The sequence below is a fragment of the Medicago sativa genome, chromosome 8 (genome assembly GCF_051527215.1).
Source record: "Medicago sativa cultivar Bolivia chromosome 8, Bolivia_mono, whole genome shotgun sequence".
NCBI lineage: Eukaryota > Viridiplantae > Streptophyta > Magnoliopsida > Fabales > Fabaceae > Medicago > Medicago sativa.
In genome coordinates this window covers 11,489,708-11,509,557 of record NC_140756.1, presented here as the reverse complement: position 1 = coordinate 11,509,557, position 19,850 = coordinate 11,489,708, and the positions used below count along the sequence as shown (strand labels likewise).

The 19,850-nt window shown below is 30.9% G+C and overlaps 1 protein-coding gene and 1 long non-coding RNA gene across 2 annotated transcripts; one reads left to right on the top strand and one right to left on the bottom strand.

The window, feature by feature from the left end:
* Window positions 1–1,623: 1,623 nt before the first annotated feature.
* Window positions 1,624–4,800, bottom strand: LOC146896949 (uncharacterized). The gene is made up of 2 exons (XR_015022867.1): window positions 2,599–4,800; window positions 1,624–2,001 (listed from the first exon to the last, which is right to left on the bottom strand). It is a non-coding gene; the product is annotated as an uncharacterized LOC146896949 (long non-coding RNA).
* A 5,624-nt stretch (window positions 4,801–10,424) lies between these two features.
* Window positions 10,425–13,101, top strand: LOC146896948 (premnaspirodiene oxygenase-like). Its single transcript, XM_085734039.1, has 3 exons — window positions 10,425–11,191; window positions 11,545–11,659; window positions 12,148–13,101. The coding sequence occupies exons 1-3, from the start codon at window positions 10,425–10,427 to the stop codon at window positions 12,757–12,759; spliced, it is 1,494 nt and encodes a 497-aa protein (XP_085590165.1). The 3' UTR covers window positions 12,760–13,101.
* The last annotated feature ends 6,749 nt before the right edge of the window (window positions 13,102–19,850 follow it).

Here is a 19,850-nt window from a genome sequence, read left to right as displayed (position 1 = left end):
AATTTCTTGAAGACCCGAAATGGTGAAGGTTAAGATTCCAATGAATTTGTTTTGTCAATGGTTATCTAACCTCAAACTAATGAGATGTACGAAGAAGCAATAATTTTGAATCCATGAATCAGTATCTTCATGTATCTTAAACCAATCAAATATGAAGTACACCTGCTTGGATCAAGTTATGAGATGAAGAAGTATCAATATTTTTAGAGGATATGAATATATAGTTATTTTTACTGATTTCTGCATTAAAATGGTTGTGACATGTGAGTTGTGAGTATAGGGCAGACATAAATTATGTCTATGGAGGTGATGAAGTTCCTCTTCATGTTTAAAGTCAACAACTTAATTTGTTCAATGCTTGCCCTACTACGAAGTTCAAACCTTTCAGCCCAATACCTCATTTTTTTAGAGATTTTCAAAGTCATGTTGTTTAACTCAAATTAATTGTCAGATAAGCATATGATGGCACTTCGGATAGTCTCGATTTTTCCATATCATGAATAACATTTAGATTTGAACATGTAGCATCAATGGGAACTAAATTCACAAACTTGTTTGCAGCGCTTACCACCTATTCTTGCTGACAAATCGAGAATTTTATGATTGAAACTGAGCTGGAGATTTATAGTAGTGTTGAAGGTGGTCATGCTATACATTGTTCACGCCAATGTCTTCAACTTTCACCTCTTCAATCTGAGCATCATCAAAAGGATCATGTGATGTTCTTGCAACCTCAACCATGGGTACTATGCATGAATAAAGACGCTGAGCTGAGCAAATAAACAAGGTGACTAGTTCTTCTGTGTTTATCGATTTGGTAAGCTGCTATCATTCTATTGATTAAGATATGGTGGAGACCTGCAGTAAGCACTATTACATATAAAAAATTGAAATATTGAATATTCTTTGATTTGCAAATATCAAAACTGTCATCATTAGCTTTTCAAAATCCAATGGGTTGATATACTACATAAACTGTATAGTGCGTCTCTTTTGTATGATATTTAATGTGGTTAAAACTACACTTTTTATGTTTCCTTTTTAAAAAATAGATGTCCTTTTTGTTATATATTTCCCATTTGAGTAGTCACGGATTTGGTGAACGGTTGTAACTTGTAATGAGTTTGTCAAAGAAGTCACATGTGAATAAAAACAACAAAGAGTAATGATATTTTGACATCCATTTGATGACAACTTTGTTGACAACCTTGTTTTTCTCACTTCTTATTGGTCAAAAACAATGGAGAGAAAAAAAAGGAAGAGAGAGGATAACAACATCATGTGAGAATGAGAAAGAAAGTTGTCCAAAAGTTATCAAAAAGTGGTTGTCAAAATATCATTTCTTAACAACAAAATCCGAAAGTTGTTGGACTTGGAGTGTGTCAGTTACATAGTACTAATGATATGGACGAGTCAAATCTTGACACATGGCCAATTGCTGTTGGTGAGAATAATTTCACTCGGATAGTCATACATTTTAATGGTCCAGATTGTGTTTTAGGAGATAAAGGGAGATCGAATGGTGACAAATTCTCATCAGTTGGAAACAGAAAGGGGAGCAGTGGAGGACCACCCCCCCACTCAAGTCATAGACTTTTATTCACAAAATAAATTAAAGGTTCCTTTTCCAAAATGAACGGCATAGCTATATAGAGCTTTGTATGTCAACTGAATAATTTACAAGACACAACTACATCCCTACGCAGAGGGATAATTTTCTAACCAAAAGTACTATCCAAAATTAAAAGACTACTAAGCTGATCTCTAACTCTATAACAAAAAGTTGGGTATTGGATCCACCAATTCTATCAAGCCTAAGACTTTCTACCTACCAACTATTTGAGTATGTTACCCGTAAATGTGACCCGTCCTGATGCCAGGTCGAATTCCCAAGACGTAGTAGTCCAGATATCAGGGAAGCTGAACTTCGTCGTCTCAGATGGAAGCGTCTCGAAATCCCATGGTGCCGTCATAATCTATGGCATATAGCGCACGCATCCACTGAAAGGGTCACCAATCCAAAAATAATAAATATACAAGAAGCATAGACAGAGAAAACATTATACATGGATTAAAGATCTCATTTTAACCCATGTATGGAAACAAGTAGAAATTAAGATTAATAAAGATTATTAGGACTCGATTCCTAATGCAATGCCTATATGTCGATGCATATGATTCCGGAATTAATACCGCTCCGCAGAGGGTTGTGGCAACTCCACTAAGGAGATGAGTATCTACTCATCTATCACACTCAATGATCCACTACAGGATAAGGTGGTTTTAAAACGCACCCCGTGCCACCTCTCCGGTGTGCACCTCGTGACTCCTCTTTGGTGGCCACGTTTACTATGAAATGCATGAGCATACGATTCCCCTTATATGCTAAGCATTTCTAAATATATGCAATATATTAATTATATCATCATCATCATATGTAATTCATTAATATCAAGAATATAATTTGCATATGTAAACATTTACTCACTTTGACAATTAGGCATTCACAAACACGTACTCAAATACAGAGCAATTACAAAACATAAATATCATTTCATTTTTATGTAAATATATATGAAAATAGAGAGGTGCCCTTACCTCGACTAGCTTTTCATCCACACAAATATGTCTATTGTCCCTTTAATTTCTTTTAGTCATCAAAGTCCCTCCAAGTAAATACCTTTATTTCTCCTCTTACTCATTTCCCCAACTCTCGCTCCATCACTCACAATCTCACTTTACTCTCAAAGTTTACAACACCAATGCTCAAGAGAAACGGAAAAGAAAACTAAAGGAGTGCAGAGAGAGATGACCAGACTCGAGAGAAAGCAAGAAAGATAAAACTCAACTAGTTTCTACCCAAAGAGACCATGATGTTGAAGATCAAGAATAAGGCCAGGATTTATTGTTACTATTATTATTTATTTTATTTGTTTAGATAAAAGCTAACACTATTAGAAGTGTCCCTTTTCTAAAATTAACTAACACTTCAAAATAATTTTTGATTAAGATAAATTTCTAACTTTGATTAAGGATGTATTATTTTACACGTCTTGAATAATGACAATCTTAATATTTGACTCTAAATTTCTACGAAAAATTCTACAAAGTCTCTTTTATTTTTATGTCTTTTCTCAAACTTCGTTAAGTCCGTTAAAACTTTAAACGCGCAAACTAAAATTATCAACGACGTTATGAATATTATTTTCCATTGTTGTTCAATCAAATAAGTTCATCCTTAAATTTACCAGAAGTAGAAAATATAATAGTAAGTCATGATCAGCCATTTTTCTTTCCTAAAGGATTAAAAGGATCTGGTACAACAATTTTGTTCTTTCTATATACTTTTCTAACTTTAATCACAAATAGTGTCGCTAAAACTCAACTATCATTATTCGGTATACATTTTTCATAGAATTTCATTATTTTAATTCAGATCCTTATAACTAACATGAGCTCAAAATTTCTATATTAAAAAAAACAACGTGTATGTGTCCTATCTATTGTTGTCTTCAAAATTTGCAATAAATCAAAACTTATAATCCAAATAATACTATTGTAGTCTCTACATCAAAAGTCTCTTCGACACTATATGATTTATTTATACGTCTCTAGATTAGATCGAAAGGTGTTATTCATGCTTATAATTATAATTTTGTCTTGGTGAAAACCAAAGGTTCATTTAAGAGCTCCACAAAAAATAAAGACTCTTCCCCAAAGAGGACAATAAGATTGTACCTATATAATATAAATCTCAGCTATTCCAAATATAGCTACTCATATTACACCTAGTTTTTTTTCGATTTCCTTAAAGTTATCAAAAGTGGTAAAAATATAACCATACTCAATCTACTATTTTCACATCCAAAATAAGTTTCATTTTCAAAGTCCATGATGACAACTCTTAAGTCTACTAATTTAACTTATCATTTTGGTTTCACAACTCACAGAATTATACTTTGCTAGTTATGGTTTGGAGAAAATTTAAGTCCAATAAGTCCACATATTATTTTTCTTTTCTCCAAGTTGTAGGTCCGTATGTATAGAGATGAAGCCACTTGAGAATTAAGAAAAAATCGAAGTATATATTATAAAAGAGTTGAAACAAGTTTAATAACTTTTTCTGGTTTATTTTTATAACACTAAAACCGCATTAATCAATTTTAATTTCTTACTGAACCAAAAACACTAGTTTTCTTTATTGATTGGGACAATAAGATATTAGTTAAGTATAACCAAAGGGTTCTTGTGATGATATTATATTAGATCCTCAAGAACAAAAGAAATAAAATAGGTACGATACTTTTTTGTAGTATCCAAAACTATTGATGACATATACTAGATATTAGGAATTGAAAATAAAGGACTAGTCATGAAGACATGGAAACAAGGAATCCTTAGAGAAGAGATTAGGGGATAACATGGGAAATTTAGAAACAAACCTTTGATTGACTCTAGCTTTTGGGCTATGGTGTATATGTGTATGTAGAAGTGAACACGTTGTGGAAGAGAGACAAAAAAGATAGAAACAGAAAATGAGAGAAGAGGGAGTGAGAGGATGATATGAGAATTTCTTTCTATGTTATGTGGATGACAATTTGTATGCCTCTCATACTTAGAGGAAAAAGATGGTGAAGGAACAAGAGAAATGGGAGGTTTATAAATTTGTAGTTAGAGAAGTAGGAAGAGAGAAGAATGAAGTGAGAAGAACTAGAGAGAAGAACTAGAGAGAAGAGAGAAGGAAGATAATAAACGTGAAAGAAGAAAGAAGAGAGGATGAAGAAATGAGAGGATAGGGATGAGGAAGAATTCTTGTTTGCTAAGTCACTTAAATAGATAACATAGAAGAATTCTAGCCCTTGGATTAAAGTATAAGCATATGCATAAGATCTTAGCCCTTCTTTGAATCTTGATCACCAAGATTCTTATTGAATAAAACAAGAATTAATGTAGGCCGTTGGATTATATAGTAAATACATGTGCTCTAAATCTTAGTCATTAAATTCCTACTTGGTCACCAAGTTATTTTTTGTTTCGAATAGACGCGGTTGACAATGATACGCAATAATGGTAAAAATGTCCGAAATCATTTTTGCCGATAAGTTAACTTTATATCCCGGTATTTTATACGATGTGTTCTGATGAGAAAATTTTCGTCGAGGTAATTATTTTTACTGCATAAATATATCGTAATATAATTTTATAGTATACGAAGTTATATAAAATTACGCACTCCCAAATTGCCGTTTATTGAAGAGTATGAAAATCGTGTTTAGGAAAAATTTATAAAATTTCACCACGGTCACTAACGCGACAAAAACTCTAAAATATTCGAGTAGCGATAAAAATTCATCGTCGAAGGTATTATTTATTTTTATTTGATCGTAATTTAAAATAGACGAAGTAACATAATATTATATTATCAATATTTTATTTATTTGTAAAATTACGGGTCTTACATATATAATCTTAGCCCTCCCATTAAAAAGGTATGAAAATGTTTTTTATTATGTCCGCGTGAGCTTAGCTCAGTTGGTAAGGACAATGCATAGACACTGTGTGTTTGGGAGTTTAGGGGGGAGGAAAGCACATTGATAAAAAGGAAGCATGAAGTAGAAATAATGAATAGAGCTTTGAGATGGGAGAATTTTGGGGAGCTCACAAATTGAATTGAAGGAGGATTTTAGATAGTTTTGTATTTTCAATATTAAAAATACATTAATTATAAACAATCATCTATCATTCTTTACAAAAAAAAAAACTCAAAAAAGGTTGAAGTTTTATCCATTTTTTCTTTCACTCCCATCCTTCCAAAGCCCTCCCATCTAAACTTCAAAATTGAGCTGAAGGATTTGTTTTGATTAAACGGAGGGGAGGATTTTAACAGAGGAAATTAAAGTGAAGGGGAGAAATTTTAATTATATATATGTTTGGTTCAAAGGAAGGGAGGACAATTTAATTTTTGGTAAAATGGAGGAGAAAAACTTTAATTACTCATGTGATAGGTTTGCAAGGGGAGGAATTTTATAACTAATTAATTTATATTGTTATCCTTATATTTTTACAATAGTCTCATGATATTCAAAGCTCAAAAAATTCATAAGTGTTCATTTTAATAATTTTCTGATCTTGATGAATGTTCAAACTCAAATTAGGGAGATTATGCTTTATAAAGATTAATGAATCTCTCAAATCCCTTCCCAACTAAAGTCTAAAGCATCCATTCATTCCACTTCATTTTTTCTGAAGTCCTTCCCTTCTAAACTCCAAACATACCTTAAGAGTAATTTTTATTTTATTTTATTTTTTATGGTTGAAAGAGTAAAATTCAATCAACGTTAAGCACAGCAGTGTAGAGAGATAGTATCATTGTAGGACCATAGCCCTTTCTATTGTTCAAACAACATTGCAATAGAATTAGATCATGTTCATTTCACAACCTACATGAAACTAAAACACAAAAAAAAGTCTATGATGAATATTGTAATAGTTTCAGTAGAAATTAAATTCATAACAATATCCATGAACCATGATTCATGTAGCTTGAGCACAATTTTGATTGGAGTATAGCAAAAACATGATATTTAGAGATAAAACTACTTTTTTAACATTTTCATGCCTATATATTTTTAAATTATTTTGTTCAGAATATGAGCAAAGTAAACTGTTAAATTTAACAAGAAACTAATTTAACAACATTTAACAAGAAAATAATGTTGGGAAAAGCTCTTAAGGTTACAAAGTCAAACTCTTACCATTGAGACGTGTTAGACAATGAACGAATGTGGTAGTCTTATTTACTTCTTTTAAAAGGTACATTAAATCCCTATTTTGACTGAAAAATGTACTTTTAAGCTTAAAACTGCTTGATTAGCTATTTTTATATATAGATAGACTTTCTTTTACAAATAACCATAAATAGACTATAGACATATTTATGAAATTCCTTAAAAAAAAAAATATTTATGAAATTAAAAGAAAAAGGGAGTGACGTTGACAAATTTAAGTTGACAGAATTTGAGTTTTTTTTGACAAATTTTTAATCAAATAATATAGTCTATGGTGGGACCCCTTCCCGGACCCTGCATATGCGAGAGCTCTAGTGCACCGGGTTGCCTTTTTTTTTTTTTTTTTTTATAGATACATCGTAAGAGATCTCCAACTATGACAATTGACAAATTTTTAATCAAATAATAGCCTATAGATACATCGTAAAAGATCTCCAACTATGATTTATCATCTCATCTACTTCTTAAAAAGTTCATCAAATCTAATTTTTATGCACAAAAATAAGTTCACTTTTAATATATATATATATATATATATATATATATATATATATATATATATATATATATATATATATTTTGGTGGTGGCCGAGGTTCGAACCCAGACCTTGCATATTTTATGCAATATTGTCCATACCAACTGAGCTAAGCTCACAAGGACACACACACACACACACACACGCACACGCGCGCGCGCACACACACACACACACACATACACACACACACATACACATATATATATATATATATATATATATATATATATATATATATATATATATTCATAAAAGATCAAGATATCTTATTTTTTATAAAAAAATATTAAGATATCGTTTTGAAAATATATTTGAACTGATATCAAAAGAATGAACCGTTGAAGATACCCCAAACTAAATTAGAAATCCTTGAGTGAACTCTCACCTAACAATTAATAGTTAGGCACATCCAATCTACTAATGGCAAATAATAAAACCAATAATAAAAATCTAATATGTTAGAAATGGAAAAAGAAACACACATTCTATTTGATTCTGAATTAATATAGTCTTCTTTCATTACCGCTCAATGCCCATGTTGTCTGTTCTGTATTTTTTACATTTAATATTTCTTTATCATCATACATTGTGTCCTACCATGAAACTCTTGTTACTAGAAAAAACTTATCTTGAAGTTGGTTTTTGGGTAGAAATTTGGGTCCTCTATGTCTTTTTAATGAATGATACACATATCTCTCATTGCGCGGCTTTTTTTTTTTTTTTTGAGAATGCCATTTTTTTTTATTAAAAATAAACGATATTCATTCAAATTTATAGAGTACATGATCAATATAATACAAATTCTCTAAAAATAAAAATGATGAATCTGCAAACAAACTTACAACATGTATGTTAGTAGCAAAAGGCGACAATTATATAAGCCTACAAATTGGACTATAGTCAATTGTGCAAAACACTCTACCTTCATATATATATATATATATATATATATATATATATATATATATATATATATATATATATATATATATATTGCAACGTTGACGATACCAAAACCATTGATTGCATTTGCAGTGAGTCGAAGTTGATCTTACAATTTGAACAAAACAAACATTTGTAGCAAGACAGAAAAACAAAACAACGTCACACTGAGACGACAAAATCACAAAAGAAAAAAATAAATATACGTGAAAATCACTTATTTAAATAATAGGGAAGGAGAATAGATGATTAAGAGAAGTGATTTGAAGTTAAAAGTTGGCCCAAATCATCCTTTTTGATATAGGTCAAGGAGAATAAACTAGAGTTATAAGTGACAGCTTAGCTTACGAGAGAGTAAATTTTATTGTTCTGTTCAGTGAGAATGCCAAAATTATGTTGCTTGTTATTTGATATTGAAATATTGAATAAGAAATATGGAATGCCGGTAGGACATTTTAACGAAGATGGAAGGATTCAGGGAAGTAAATTGAGCTAAGAACAGTAATTAATTGGGAATCAGGTAGCACATGTGTTTCTTTTTCCATTTTTAATAGATCTAATTTTGATTATTGCCCAACCTACTTGTAATTATTGAAAATTGCTGTTCACACTTGTGTTAAGGCTGAAAATACCACAAAAAGACCTAAATGTCCTGGCGGCAGTTAAGTACCGATGCAAAGAACTGGCAGTTGTTAATTGCTGCGGCATCCATTGCTATGACCCAAAACTTACTCTAATCCTAAAAATTCTATCACAAATTCCTAACAATTTTTACAATTTCTAACAATTCCTAACGATTTTTAACAATACCTAGCAATTTCTAACAATTCCTAACGATTTCTAACAATACCTAACAATTCCTAACATTTTCTAACACAATTCAATCAATTATACTCTAATGAACATCTAAAAAATCAATCAAATCATAAACATCCAACATCATAAAATCAAAAATCAACAAAACCTAATTATGTGACAATTTATCAAAAAAATCTAACAGTTCAATAAAAAAAAACCAATGCAATAGGATAATATGCACTTACTTGATTTTGTGTTTGTGATTGGCGTTGGATGGCTTTAGCTTGGAGAAAATCGCACCTAATAATCTCAAAACCACAACAATGGAGTTTTGGAAATTCCTATGTTTGTTATGTTCTTATAACAGAGCATCAGCAGTTAACTGCCGATGGAACCTCAGTAGTTAACTTCTGCCGGTTCATTGCATCGGTAGTTAACTATTGCCGGGGCATTTGCGTCTTTTACAGGTATTTTTCAGCCTTTTAAAAAGTGTGAACAACAATTTCCATAATTGTTTTAGATCTAGCTATTAGTATTAGGGGAGTGTTCACTCAATATCTGCTCTTAAACCATATACCCCGTGAAGTATAACATTTAAAAATATTCATGTTAGGCTAGTTTAACTGGATCTCAAATAGAAAAGCTAAATTGCAGCCAACGTGTGTAGTATAACTAATAGGGAAAAACGCACATATTAATATGGCAAATTCTATGGTACATTTAATAATTTGAGTGTACAGATGCACCAAATACTTATATTAGTAGTTAAATTAGTTGTTTTTTAAAGAAAAAAAATATTACTTTCTGTCATTTATAATTATAATAATTAAATCTTATTTACTAAAAACATCAACGAAATAAAATTTAATTTTTTGTATTTTTTATTACTCATAATAGAGAATTTTGATTATTTTTTACGATAAAATGTAAAAATTTAGTATGATTCTTATAAACAATGAAATTATGTTTTTTTCTTGTGAAATGATATTTTCTACAAAAATAAATGTTGACAAATACCTATTTATTGCAAAAAAATAATACTTAATTTATAGAATTTAAGAAATGGGAATACCGGTACACCTCAATTAACGAGTGTACTGTAGAAGTTTCCTATTAATATACCAAATATAAAAATTATGTACTAGAAATTGTGTCAATTTATTTTTTAAAATTTTAAAATTATTTTTGTCATTAAATAGTTATTTTTTATGAAATTTTTACATGTACCTTAATGAGACAACTTAAAATAACCTTAATTAATTAATATACACATATTTCCAGCTTATTAGGCACTCTATGCATATAAATACGAATTGTGATTAGTTCTAATTAATCCAACAACACTTAACTTTTCAAATGGAGGATAATTTTCTCATCCTTTTGAGTCTCATCCTCGTAATGTTTTTTATCCATAATGTGAGAAAACGAATCAGTATTGACAAAATATCATCCAATCTTCCTCCAGGGCCTTGGAAGCTACCAATTTTTGGAAGCATACACCACCTAATTGGTGCCCTACCCCACCATAGAATGAGAGAATTCTCCCAAAAATATGGTCCTCTCATGCACCTACAAATTGGAGAGACTTCAGTCATAGTGGTTTCTTCTAAAGAAATTGCCAAGGAGGTGTTGAAAACCAATGATCTCACATTTGCTCAAAGACCTCGCTTTCTTGGTGCAGAAATTAGTTCTTATGGATTCACTGACATTGTATTTTCACCCTATGGAAACTATTGGAGGCAGCTAAGAAAAATATGTACGTTGGAGCTGTTGAGTGCTAAACGCGTGAGATCATTTCAATCAATTCGAGAAGAAGAAATGTCAAAATTAATTCGATATATTTCTATTAACTCTGGATCTACTATCAACCTCACACATGAAATCTTATCTATGACATATAACATTGTTTCAAGGGCATGTTTTGGTGATACATGCAAGGACCAAGAAGCATATATCTTGTTCATCAAGAAAAGTTTGAGGTTGGCTGAGAGTTTCAGTGTCCCTAATTTGTTTCCCTCCCAACACTGGCTACACATGATTAGTGGAATGATTCATAAATTCAACAAAATGCATAGAACTGGCGTTTTGTTTCTTGAAAACATCATCAACAAAGAAACAACAAAGACTGGTGGTGGAAGCTGAATGATCTTTTGGATAGGAGCTTTTCGGATGTGGCTCGCTTTGGTGTTGAGGATTGGGGGTTTTATTTTGAGTGTTCTTTGGGGGTGAGTAGTGACGACGTGGGTGTTGGGTATCGCTTTTACAATGGTGGTTTTCGTGAAAACGTCTGTTTGAGGTGTATTTTGGTGGGTGTTGTCCTCAGGGGTGTCTTTTAGGGTGTTTATTTTTCAGGTGTTCCGCCTATATACGGCGCCTTAGTTTGTATTCTCTGTTTTACCGATCTCTGTTCGTCTTGAGCATTGATCTGGTTGTTAAATAAAATTTGCTGATTCAAAAAAAAAAAAAAAAAAAAAACAAAGACTGCTGGAGATGGAAGTCTACTGTCCTATCTTTTGATTCTCAAAGATGATGGCTCTCCTAACCCGATTGGATTTCATTTGACGATCAACAATATTAAAGCCATTATTCAAGTTAATTAATTAATATTTTTATAAGCATATTTTTTAGGGTACATAATTACCTTGGTCTAAAAAATGATCACTTATACAAATTTTCAAAGCAAAAATAATATGTTATGACTAAATTATCATTTGTACTATCGTTTGTTATTAGTCTAGTATCACGTACTTGCAACTACTTCAATGAATAAAGATAATATTTGAAAAAAGTAATAAATATTTTAGGGTCATGCTAACTTTCTTAGGGCACAAGTTAAGAAGCTAGAAATAGAATTGAAAATTAATTTTTGTATTGAAAAATAAAATTTTAAACTTTTGAGATATAAAACTTCTATGCTTCAAGTTACATTTTCTTGACTAATTTTTTGCTAATCTAAGAAATAATGTAAGCGAAGTATTCTAGACATATATAGAGTAATCTGTATTTTCAAATAATCTTGAATTTTCAATCCCAATGGAATGATATTATTTGATGTTTTCTTCTTGAGATCGTGGTGCAGGATATGCTAATTGGTGGAAGTGATACATCATCTACAACTTTGGAATGGGCTTTCTCAGAATTGCTGAAAAATCCAAGAGTACTGATTAGGGCTCAAGAAGAAGTTAGACAGGTTTTTAGTGGAAGAGGATATGTTGATGAAGTGGATCTTCAAGAATTGAAATATCTAAAAGCAGTGATTAAAGAAACCTTAAGAATGCACCCTCCTGGTCCTCTACTACTTCCAAGAGAGTGTATTGAAACCTGTGAGATTAGTGGATACACAATACCAGCAGGAACACAAGTGCTTGTGAATGCATGGGCAATTGGAAGAGACCAAAAGTATTGGTTTGAAGGAGAAAAGTTTTATCCTGAGAGGTTCATGGATTGTCCAGTTGATTACAAAGGGTTTCATTTTGAGTTCATACCATTTGGTGCAGGAAAGAGAATATGTCCAGGCATGTTGTTTGCTGAATCTAATATAGAACTTCCTCTTGCACAATTGTTATACTATTTTGATTGGCAATTTCCCTATGGAACCAATCATGAAAATTTTGATATGACTGAAGCCTTTGGCACCACAGTGAAAAGAAAATGTGATCTATTTCTGATTCCAGTTCCTTACAATATTTGAATAAGAGTTGAGCTTCATTAAGGTTATATGTATATGTGATTCTGTATTAAATCTATTGTTGTCAAAATCCCGACTTAAATCCTAAAATCCAGGATTTTGCGACTTTCTTCACCTTCAACGACCTAAATCCATAGTAGAATCCTAAAATAGGCAAAATCCATCGATTTTGATTGCGATTTTACAATTTCTTATAAACTAAGTCATTTATGACTATATACCATTTATAACATATATTTAGTATTATTATTTTTTGGTAAAATCCATCGATTTTGATTGCGATTTTACAATTTCTTATATTGATTCTACAAAAGTCCTTGAGTAAAATCCTTCGATTTTGATTGCGATTTTGCGAGTCCCGATTTTGCTATTCCCTTTCGACCTGAAGTAAAGTTCCGATTTTGAAAACCTCGATGTATATTATTTATATTGGAATCATCATTAATAAATTTAATTTTTCATGATTATACATATTGATTTTTGAACGTTTCAATTCAATGCATTGCACAATTTCACTCTACCATTTTTATTGTTTGGTGGATGGTGGAGAATTCGGCAAGGATATTAAATCGCTGAAGTAGTAAAGGAGAACCCCTAATATGGTCCTCAATAATAAAGGTCCACCGGTGGACCTCTTTAGTTTACCAGCTTTAGCAGGTCACACTTTTATTAGACTGATTTTTTATTTTTTATTTTATAAATATTGCTTGTTCAATTTAGAAAGTCATGATTTTTTATTCTAAAATCTTCTCGTCTCTTCACCTAACCCTTTGTTCAGAATCTTGCCGCTTTCGTTCAGCTCTCTCGTCTTTGTATCTTCCCTCACTATGATCTATTTTACATAGTATTGAATTTCTCCAATCTGTGATATTATTTTATTATGCTATGTCCTCTACTGTATTTTGTGTCAAAATATTAGTATATCTCTTATTTCCTTCTGAAATCAATATGTGCGTCGACAGAGTCTTCCATCTTTGTGTGTGTGTTTTTTTTCTCTCGAAATTTTATGCAAATCTGAGTTTGAATCTGAAATAAATTTATGGAAAATGCTTAATAATACCAAACGTCCAAGCTAGATTACTCATGAAACACCGGAATGAGCTGGCGATAACCTCTTCATCACTTTGCTTCAATGTTTGGAAATTGGAACTTTGATACCCAAAGCTTTCATGTTCAAGTTTTGTTGGATTGGAGTTTCTTAAACATCGTAGAACCCATTTTTTTAAGAAAATTATAGTTCATATTTTTAGTTAAAAATTAACAAAAGGAGTAACACTTTTTCAATCCAGAACGCGTAAACGTTTTCATTTGAGTGTTTTAATTTTGTTTTATTAATTATAGGGGTAACCAGTATGCCTCAATGTCTGGATTCAAAGGTCAATAAGACTTCAATAACCGATCCGTAGAGCCACGTATTTGAGTTGTTTCATGAGAGAAGACTGGGTAATATTGAAATCCAAAAAAAAAAATAAAAAAAATAAAACGAGTCATATCAAAAATTAAAGCCAACAAAATAGTTGACCGGCTATGTCTAGTAAATCAATGAGGTCCATCAATGGACCTTTAATATTATGGACCATATTAGGGGCTCCCTTACATTTAGGGACAAAAATAAAGTTAAATAGGTGCTTAGATATAAAGACGGAGTGAGTATTTATTTGGTTTAGTTACACTATTTTTTTAACAATTCTCGAAAATCAAAGTTTAGTCATGATGCTTGGAAACATTCATCTGGATAGTGAATGTTTTTCTTTCTTTTCTTTAAGGACAAATTTTAGTGGGAAGTATATTAGTAATTAATAAAATATTTATGCATTCATTTGAATTTTCTTCTATGTTATCGTTATCGGATGAGCCTTATGAGTAAAGCCGTCAAAATGAAAAACAATTCTTATTTCTCTTTTTTAATTCGTGGAAGGCCAATTATTCTCCGTATCTATTGGTGTAATAAGATTTTAATATTGGGTTTAACTAAACCTTACAATCCAACTTGTAAGATGACACGTGCGACTTATAAATCGAGGGTTGTCTAACTCTAATCAGGTCTTCTTTGTGTGACTTTGTTTTTTCAAATAAACTCATCATGCTTGTTATTATTGAATTTGGTGAGTATATAAATGGTAGATGGACCAAATTGATAGGATTTGATATGATCATAGATTTTTTATATCAAGTTTATCTCATCTTTACAAAATTAACCCGTAAAATGAAAGATATCTTTCTTTATAAAGACTGGTCAAGTTTTGTCAGTTTACATGTGACTTGATTTTTCCAATTATTTGATTTGGAGAAAATGCTACCCCTAAAAACGACTACTCTCAAAGTAACGCATCGAAAAGTGTAAAGAAAAACAAAAGTAATACACCAAGAGAATAAGAAAAGACAAAACCAGTGTTGTTAATAGGTCTAGGGCTTCGATTTCCCATTTTTCACACCTAAAATGTGCGAGTATAGTCATTAGAGTACTCTTTTGTTGCTTCTTTGCTATTACTATATGAACAATGAGCATTCTTTAATGCTGCCAATGATGAGAACTTCAATAACGTTTAGACATAGATCCAACTAAGGGACGGTGATGAATCATTAATGAATGCTAAATATTGTAGTAACCACCCGGTATATACAAATATTGGTTTATTTAGTCAAAAAAAATATTTGGTTTATCATTCTAGTTTACAAAATGTACACAAGTATGGTTGATCAATATTGTTCAGCATAATCTTAAAACTTTTCACGGTAACAAAAAAACGTGGGATTATACGACGAGGATCTAAGTTCGAGGATTTTGAGGACTGCCTTCAAAGAAACGGCAACACGTGTCTTTGGTTTCAAATTTCGTAAAATTAATTTTGAATAAAAGTGCATCAAATATATTTATGTAAAAGTGGATATAATGTAAAGGGGGCTGTTAACTTGCACCCACCTAAAAACACTAAGGTGCAAGTTAACAAGCTGCACCCATTTGTATTTTACTAAAACACATTTTTGTCTCTTTTCAAATTAATTTTAACTTGAAGGGCAATTTAGTAACTAATATATGGACATATTATTTCCCTGGTTTGTCGGCGGAATTTCCGTGAAAATATTGATTTGTTCCGATTGATAGAATAAAATGATATTTGTTCCGATTGACGGAAATATTTTTCTTATTTCCGTTAAAACAACCCACATGTGTCTTTTTTATTCAAAACTTTTATAATAAAATGATATTTTTTAATGAAGATTATTTCAATTATAAATTGGTGTTTTTTTTTTTTTAATAAACTGATTTGGGTTATTAATTGTTAACACTGATAAAGAATTTTTATTAACGCTGCAAAAGCATTGAAGTTATAGTCAACATTTTTGTTTCGTCGGTGGAAAAAACTGTGCTCCTTAATTTGAACATATAATGCCCAGAAACCGGAAAACAAGGAGTGTCTTATTTAGTTAGTTACAAAACTACCCTTTCATTTAAAATTAGTTTAAATAATCACAAATGGGTCTTTTAGTAAATAACAAGTGGGTGCAGCTTGTTAACTTGCACCTTAGTGTTTTTAGGTGGGTGCAAGTTAACAGCCCCCTAATGTAAATTGAGTAAGTCTTATATAAATACAAACACAAATAAAATCATTTGGGCAGACACACAACAATGAATTAAATTAAATTATAAATAAATTAGTCATATCATTAAACCGATTTATCTTTAAAAAGAAAAACATTTGTATGAGTGTGTCCAAGTCTTTTACATTTAGGTTTGTTCCTAAGTAAGTATTTCTCATGTAAATTTAAGGCTAAGAGTCTCTTTTGTTATTTGGTGGGGGGAATTAAGTTTGATAAAAATTGATTAGTATAATTTATTTTGGTCAAAAGTGACTCTAAATAGAAATGTTGAAGTATAAATTTATTTGTGAAAATTAATTTTAAAATCAATCTTAAAAAATCTACAAATTTATAACTTCAAGTATAATTAAGGCTTGTGTCAAAAAAAGTATAATTAAGGCTTAAATACAATTTTGATCCTCATATTTTTGAATTTGTTAACTTTTGATATCCTATTTTTTAAAATCGGTATTTTGATCATTCTATTTAAAAAGTCAAAGAAAAATTCTAGTCCCCTTCTATTTAAATGATGTGGCGTGTTCATTAATGACATGGATCCGATGTGACATTGCTTACATAGTCAATCAAATGAGGTGTCAAATCCATATCATTTAGATTAAAATATAATTATAAAATTATATAATTAGAATTTCTTTTTAAATTTGAAAATAAAATGTCTATATTATTTAAGAACCCTAATTTTTAAAATCCTCAATTTGATTTTTAATCGGTCCCTAACTCTAAAATTAATCAGTCTTCCTTCTTCTTTCCACCCCCTTCACGGGTCACTATCACCCTCCTTCTTCCATCGTCCATAATATAGCATTAGCAGATTGAATAAATTAATCACCACACTTCAATAATTTATGTGCACTTTATTTTAGGTCTCGTAAGGGAATTTTGTCCACTTTATTTTAGTTTCTAGGTAAAATTTAACTTGGACCAATGAAAGTTGGGGTCCAACTTAGACCAATTGAAATCTAACATTTGATATAATAATATTTTATATAAACGATTAGGATTAATAGTTCAGTACCTGCCGTACAAGTTGTATGACACCCAAGTCTTATGTAAGACCAGCCACACCTTATCATTTTTGTCATTAAATGAAATACCTAAAATACCATTAAACTAAACTAAAAACCAAATATTTCTTTCTCTTCCTCTCTTATCCTACGAGCAATCCACACCTCCAATTTCATCTTCTTTCCATCACCTCCCTCACCTCCTCCTCCTCCTCCTCCTCCTCCTCCTCCTCCTCCTCCTTCTTCTCCTCCTCCTCCTTCTTCTTCTTCTTCTTCTCCTTCTTCTCCTCCTCCTCCTCCTCCTTCTTCCTCCTCCTCCTCATCCTCCTCCTCTTCCTCTTCTTCTTCTTCAATTAGTGTGATTTGATTGAATGAATGTGTAAACGTATTTTATACTATTAATACATAAAAATTGATCACATCAATTAAAAATATTTGAATTAAATTTCAATTACGATAAAAATTAATAATATTGATTGTGGTTGTTTTATAATATAAAAGTTACACCAATTGTGTATGATTGGTACGATTTCCAAGTTGACTGTGAACAATATCATGTCCCATGCATTGATCGATGGACGAAGCAATGATGTAGGGCAGTGCATCAATTTGCTGCTTTGCGTTGTCATTCTTTCTTTTACCAGACATAGTAAGAATTTATAGTACGGTGTTTCTTTCTTTTGCAAATATAATAAGATTTGTCAAAAAAAGAAGGACGTATAATAAGATTTTGTGTGAATCATATACAAATGCGATTCACTTATGACTAATTCGTTATTACCAAGCTCAAGTTAACCGTAGTATAGATTAAGATGGTTGTTGAAGAGATTTGATAGGAAACACAACAGAAGCATTATAGCATAGCAACAAATACGTTGTTTCCTCCGTCTCAAATTAAGTGTTATTTTGTATTTTTCTTAGTATTAAAATAATTGCCACTTTAAAATATTAATGTAGTATTTTTTTTACCCATATATACTCTTATTTAATGGATTACACTTCACTTAACTACTACATTTTAGTAAATGATAATAATTTTAGAATTAAAATTAACCAAAGTCATTAAACATAACAAGATGAGTACCATCAAAGTTAATGTAGAAGGAAGTTGCTTCAAAAATCATGGTAGAGCTGATTTATATGGTGGCATTATGCGCATATCAATGGTGACTGGATATTCTTGAGACCTCTAGTTGCTTATTGAGCATCATGCCATCTAGATTGGTTTGCAATACATAACTAAAGAACAAGGTCTTCGTACCATTATTATTGAATTAGATTCCACATTGACCATTGATTAAAAATATACCAATGATTAATTTAGTAAAATTACAGTTGTTCATCTTTTATTTGAAACTTCTTATTAGTATGTGCGAAATAAAATCTAGTATGACAATATAATTGTCCTAACAAAGGAAAAGTTTTTGTTGAGCAACGAGTAAGGCGTTAATAAATGAGTGTCATGCTTTTTTTCTTTCTCTATGTAGATAGGAATCACGTTTGTTTGTTTGTTGTGTTTTTTTTCCTTGGTGTATGATATGAGATTAGGTTGTAGTCCAACATTCCTTTACCCGTTAGAGATTGAAAGATCATCTTTAAAGAGGACTTCTCATATCATGATGAATCTTAGGTGGTAAGCTGAGGCAAACAAAGGTTGGAATATTCATTCTACCAATTGTGATAGGAAAGAAATTTGATTATTAAATCAATGGGGTTGAGTTTAGCGGAAGATTTTAGATTTATATATTGTGGTAAACTAAAGTTCAATTTTCGTTTAAGAGGTGCTTACAATTAATGTCTGAAGTAAACAAAAAATAACAATGAATGGTTCAAAGGATTAAAGCATGAACTCCATTGACTTGTAATTCCACAGCAATATTTGACATTGAAACATACATAAAGCATGTGAATCTTGGTTCCACAAAAAAAAAAAAAAAAGCATGTGAATCTTGATGAATGGATTAATCATTGGAGGTAGCTTGTTATAATGACAAAAATATTTTCCATTTTTTATACAATGTTCGTTTGAAAATTCATTTTTTTTTATACTATGTTCGTTGAGGGAAGACAATGAATATACTGATTGACTGGCTAAATTTAGGACAATGAATGTCGACACTTTGAAGATGCGGAGTTCTCCTCCGCAATTAGTTCTCACCTTGTTGGCCCACTCTTCATGAGTTTTTAGGCAATGAGTTGATTAGTTTGCCTGACTCTTGTCATTTTTCTTTCCCTTTAATAAAAAATAATCACAACCCTTTTACTAAGATATCCCTATTCTATTTTGAAAGTAGTATACACAACATTAATTATTAAGTATTGTACACAACATTAATAAAAAAAACCTCTAGTAGAATCAGCATTTCTATATCACAAAAATATCAATCTTGAAATAACATTACAGACCACTTGTTAAGTAATAAAGAGTTGTTATGTTCAATAAACCTATGAATGAAGTACTGTTCTTGAAAATTATTCGGTATGATA

Excerpts from the sequence above, each read along its gene's own strand:
- LOC146896948 (XM_085734039.1), top strand. The coding sequence starts at position 10,425 with ATGGAGGATAATTTTCTCATCCTTTTGAGTCTCATCCTCGTAATGTTT. Across the intron at positions 11,192-11,544 it reads ATCAACAAAGAAACAACAAA|AAAGACTGCTGGAGATGGAA; the intron begins GACTGGTGGTGG and ends AAAAAAAAAAAC. Across the intron at positions 11,660-12,147 it reads ATATTAAAGCCATTATTCAA|GATATGCTAATTGGTGGAAG; the intron begins GTTAATTAATTA and ends ATCGTGGTGCAG.